General features: G+C 36.5%; 1 protein-coding gene across 1 annotated transcript; it reads left to right on the top strand.

The window, feature by feature from the left end:
• The first annotated feature begins 2407 nt into the window (after window positions 1–2407).
• Window positions 2408–4120, top strand: LOC149245412 (peroxidase 5-like). The gene is made up of 4 exons (XM_089455587.1): window positions 2408–2805; window positions 2892–3083; window positions 3174–3339; window positions 3443–4120. The coding sequence occupies exons 1-4, from the start codon at window positions 2560–2562 to the stop codon at window positions 3859–3861; spliced, it is 1023 nt and encodes a 340-aa protein (XP_089311713.1). The 5' UTR covers window positions 2408–2559; the 3' UTR covers window positions 3862–4120.
• The last annotated feature ends 1452 nt before the right edge of the window (window positions 4121–5572 follow it).

Genomic DNA, 5572 nt, shown 5'->3' with positions numbered 1-5572 from the left:
TCTGACAGAGTTTACATGAGGTCCCGATCATAACCTAGTTTCTTGTTCCTTCTCCTCAACTCCTTGAGAGTGATGCAACATGCCACCTTTTCCTATAGTCACTGGGAGATAGATCAGTGCATTTTCAGTGGACAATGATTGTTACCGAGATTATCTGCGCAGTTTTCAGGAGAAAGTTTGGGCTGCTTGCTTTGCGCAATTTCTGAGTGCAGTGCAGCCTGAGCAATTGAGGGACAATACTGCACATTTTATGATGACAGGACCCTACTGTGGGATGGGGCCTTGGGAGGACACCTCCAGGCAGTTTCTTAATGCAAGCAACTAGACTGCTTTGTGCATTTTTCGAGAGTAGTGTTGGCTGCCAGACTGCTCTGTGCATTTCTGGAGAGTAGTGTTGGTTTCCTGACTTCTCTACACATTTCTGGAGAGTAGTGCTAGCTGCCTGACTGCTCTATGCATTTTTGGAGAGCAGTGCTGGTTGGGAAACTAAGGGACAACACAACGCAGTTTCTGAAGACAGTGGGTTCCGGTTGGGGAAGGACACTGGAGGAAACCACTGCACAGTTTTGGATCCCAAGGGAGGCTAGGCTCTCTGCACATTTCGCAGTTCCAACAAGAAAGGGAAAAAGCTTGAGGGTTGTAGAAGCAAAGTATGTAGTTCTAGAAAGTTGGATGAGGCTAGGTTTCTCGAGAAACTTGGTAAGTGTGAGATCAATGAAACATATGTCAAGAGTGATAGGAATCGATTATGATCACACACGAACACTTAGTGATATAATGTAGACCATCCATAATGTATAAAATATACTCTACTTCATGCAACAACCTTCATGGTGAGTGTGTGAACTGAGTGTGAAACATGTCTGTGTAATAAAAACAATTCATATGCATAAGATTCCCTTGAAGAAAAACAACATTCCCTTTGTGTGATAAACAACAATCCCTATGCCCAAAGATGACACATACTGCATAAAGATTAGAACGTGAACAACTCTTAAGATCAAGGAGGAAGCTTGAGATCATCACCTTCCCAAGAAGTGACCAAGGAACGATTGATCATAGGATCCAAGGTAGGCTCCGAAATTTGCACGCGAGCTAAAATTTTGGAGGGTGGTTGTAGCCAGAGTTATAGTTGAATAGAAAATAAGAAAGAAAATTTTCAATGGAATTTATGTCATTATTTATTGGATCTAAAAGGTTTACTATGTGAGTTCTTGTGCATTCCATGGGAAGATATTCAAATGGGAAATATTCTAGTATCATTGTCACTACTATGGCTGCAAAGCATAGTGTGTCTAAACCCTAGAACATATATTGTGCTTAAACTCTAGAATATATATCGTGTAATATAGTTTTTGCAGAAAACACTAAAGAAGAAGTGTAAAACATAATTATAATACAACGTCTTGCCATTTCTAATATGTCTATAGATTTTATAGTGTTTGCACAAAATGTAAGATAAATTCTTTGGGAGAAGCACATCATTTGGAAGCACAGTTTGGATTTTGGAACTCAGTCAACAACTCCATCATTTGACAGCTCTATACTTAAACAAATTACCTTTCATGAAGAGTGTGGAGCTGGTGAGGGAAAACATGAAAGAATTTTAGAGACAGGGAGGATATGCACAATCATGTTCCTCGTTGTGTTTGCTATCGAAAAAATGGGCATAGGCAAAGACATCCAGAATCCCATGGGAGAAGATCAAAAGAAAACAGGATTAGTAACAATGTAGCGCACTCGGATCAGCACTGGTTGTGAGGATCAGCACTCGGACATGGATATAATGATGCGATCAATCCCTATCATCAAAATTATAACATCTGTCATAAATATGTGGGCGTCCGCAAGTATTATTATTTTATTATAAAAACTCATGTATTAAAAGTGTGGGTCATAGGTAATCGTATCGTATTGTTATTAATATGGATGTTTTACCTTTTATATATTATCTATAAAGTAGAATTTGTTAAATTTCCAACGTAATACAAAACTGCAATTTCAATATAGCGATGTGAAAATAAAATGAAAATTGAAATTTATGCATTCAAATCGTGATGTCTCCGGCTGTGAAGAGAGCTTTATGATGAAATTCATTTATTACACTATCATTAATGTCGCTCATTAATTTGGTCCAACCTTCATTATCATCCTCCCCGCCAGCTGTGTTAATTTTTAAATACCTTCTTTGCATCTTTCGATGAACCCCGGCAAGCGAGAAAGGTTGAATTGAATTGTTCCACTGGCCATCATGTTTCTTGGTCAATGTACATGTGTCGCTATATCCCGGTCAATTTTGCCATCACCATTCACCCTCATCCACTTACGCTCCAAGGTGACATGCCTTTAAATACTATGGCGCCACTATATTCGTTCATCTATTCATGAGCCAATTGTTCATAAGTGTTTATCACCTTACGCAAAAGATTGTTGTCTTCTTTGCTTCCATCTTCAGCCTCCGCCCACATTAAACGGAGTGGAAATAAGCAATTTGCGAGTCACTCGATCACCGAATCATCTGTTACTTCATCTTTAATTGACTCAACCGCATCATTCCAAATGGACTATCGATCAATTGATAATCGCTGTCTGCTTAATTTAGTTAATATTGCAATGCTAATGGTATCAGTGTCATCTGCTCTTTTGATAGTAACGGATGCGAATGGGTTAAAGGTGGGTTACTACCGCGATAGGTGCCCAGAGGCGGAGGCGATTGTAGGTGCAGCTGTGGCCAAAGCCGTGACAGCAAATCCTGGCGTTGCACCTGCTCTCATCAGGATGCATTTTCATGACTGCTTCGTCAGAGTAAGCATACATTCTTATAATTACATATCATATATGTAGTGGTGTATATCAATTTCATGCGATAATCTGCTCATTGATGGTTGCAGGGTTGCGATGGATCAATACTGATCGATTCTACAGCAGGAAATCAAGCAGAGAAGGAATCACCCGCGAACAATCCGAGCCTCCATGGGTTCGAAATAATTGATGAAGCAAAGTCTATTTTGGAAGACAAATGCCCGAACGTGGTCTCATGCGCTGACATCCTTGCCTTTGCTGCAAGAGATAGCGCCCACCAAGTAATTAACCTACTCATACCCTCTATTTCTCGCTCTGTGATATTGTAACTATATCTTTATATTCATATTTCCATATATTGGCTAGCGCAGGCTGGCGGATTAATTTGGGAAGTGCCAGCGGGACGAAGAGACGGAAGGATTTCTCGAGCATCAGACATCCCAGGGAACATTCCTGCTCCACAATTCAATGTGAACCAACTCACACAAAATTTCGCTGCAAAATTTTTGTCAGTGGAAGACATGGTCACTCTCTCAGGTAGCTACTGATTAACAATAATCCAAATATATATTTGATTGAACTGAACGTATGATATCCCATCGTCAATCGTATTTTAACATAATTTAATATATATTTTCAGGGGCGCACTCTATCGGGGTTTCTCATTGCTCTTCATTCAGCGCAAACAGGCTTTACAATTTCAGTGGAACAGGTCATCAGGATCCCAGTATGGACGCTCGATTCGCTTTTTCACTGAAAGCCAAATGCCCAATCCCTACTTCTAATTCAAATTCTGATCCAACCGTGCATTTGGATTCATTGACACCCAGACGTTTAGATGAGAAATATTACATTGATCTTCAAGTGAAACGTGGAGTGTTGACCTCTGATCAGACGTTGATGTCGACTCCATCGACAGTCAGAATGGTGAAGATCAACTCCAAATACCCGTCCATATGGAGGAAGAAATTTGGAAGGGCAATGGTAAAGATGGGTGAGATAGGTGTGTTGACAGGGTCGCAGGGGGAGATCAGGAAAAATTGCCGGATTGTCAACTAATTAAACTCAAACGGAAGCACAGCAACTGTGAAGGCGCACCCAACTATGACATATTCCAATTATCTTATATTTTTATTCCAAGTAGGGTGCAATTTCACCCCAGTTCATAAGTATTTTATGTTTTATAAAATGTTTTATTTCCATTTTTTATTAGAATAACAGAAGCAACGCCGAGAAATAATCACTTACGCGAATGTGGAATATCTCCTTCAAATGAAACATTCTACCAGGGTTTCCACGAAGCTCACAAACATACGAGCAGTACTGTAAAACCAATGCAATGTTATAAAAAATGATTTTTTCTACTTCGCACTTTGGGTTTATGAAATTAACATTTTATGGCCGAATTACTTTACCTAGAAGATTCTTGTTTTAATTTCTCTTCCGTTTTTTGGTTTTTATTTTCTTGCAATTTTTTCATGTATCTAATCGATATCAAGATTGGCGCTACTAGTTAAGGCTGATACCGATTATGGTCGTGTCGTTTATATCGCAATATAAAATCATTTTAATTTCGGATAAATTAAAACTATAGAGACCATGGAATAGGTTGGTATTCACTAATATCCACACCATCTCCTATCATTGGGTATTTTTTCAAATAGGTTGGTATTCACTAATATCCATACCATGTGTTATGATGGGGTATTTTTTTAAAAATAATAAAAATTTATAACACCATACTTATATATGGTCAAATTGATTAAGAGAAAAAAATAATAAATCTATGAATAAAAGAAATTAGAATAAGAAAATTATTATTATGGAATTTTTTTTATTTCATTAAAAATTATCTATAATAGATATTTGCTTAAGCTTTCCGTCAATATATTATATACATTTTATTTTTTATTTTGTTTGGCTTGTGATCATTTTAAATGTTAAGATTTATCCTTAAAATTCTAGCAATTCTCATTGAGATTATGTGAAATGAATGAAAATAAAAATATTGCAATATGTAAAACAACATATATTGGATAAAATGGTAGTAATTAATTTCTAAGAAAAGATGTGCACTCCCAAAAAAACCATGGAAGTTTAATAGCCTCACTGTAAGTAAGATGGAAAAAAATAAAAATAAAAAATTAGAAACAATATGGAAAAGAACTAGAGCCTAGTTGTTATATTAACTTCAAAGGCTGCAATTTTTAGATACAAATTCTATTTGTGTCATTTCTCGGAACTTCACAAAATTGATTATATTCTTTATATGTTTGACAAGAATATGTTTATTGCTAAAAATGCATGCATGATACACATAAAACATGTCAAAAGTTTAGAACCTACAAAATCATAGTATAATTTCCTAGATGTAAAACCATTTTGAGTTATCCACCTAGCTCAATCACCCCTTTAGAAAAGAAGGGTCCTTGCTGCCTCAAGTTCCTCTTCTTCTATCTAAGAAATCTCTTTTAAACTAACACCTTAATAAAATATTTGATCAGTTATCCAGAAGAATGAATCATTCCTAATGATAATGACATATTGATGAGAAAAACATTAAAAAAAATGTTTAGTTGTCTTACATCTCCATCATTATAAACCAAAAAATATCTTAATCATATCCCTAAAAGATTAGCCTAAATTTGTTGAATACTAAGAGGCAAGGGGTGGGATGGGTGAATCTGCATTCTAAAATTATTTACCCTATATAACACATTAAATCAAATACACATAATTTCAATAGGCATTATACAAAACATAACACAAA

This window comes from Pinus tabuliformis, chromosome 7 (genome assembly GCF_031772625.1).
Source record: "Pinus tabuliformis cultivar Carrire ecotype Pingquan chromosome 7, CPIR1, whole genome shotgun sequence".
NCBI classification, from domain to species: Eukaryota; Viridiplantae; Streptophyta; class Pinopsida; order Pinales; family Pinaceae; genus Pinus; species Pinus tabuliformis.
This window is presented reverse-complemented; position numbering and strand designations above follow the sequence as displayed.

What these genes read in the sequence shown, in the direction of transcription:
- LOC149245412 (XM_089455587.1), top strand. Translation starts at nt 2,560, where the DNA reads ATGGACTATCGATCAATTGATAATCGCTGTCTGCTTAATTTAGTTAAT. An exon ending in TTCATGACTGCTTCGTCAGA is followed by an intron (nt 2,806 to 2,891) that starts GTAAGCATACAT and finishes TGATGGTTGCAG; the next exon opens with GGTTGCGATGGATCAATACT. An exon ending in CAAGAGATAGCGCCCACCAA is followed by an intron (nt 3,084 to 3,173) that starts GTAATTAACCTA and finishes TGGCTAGCGCAG; the next exon opens with GCTGGCGGATTAATTTGGGA.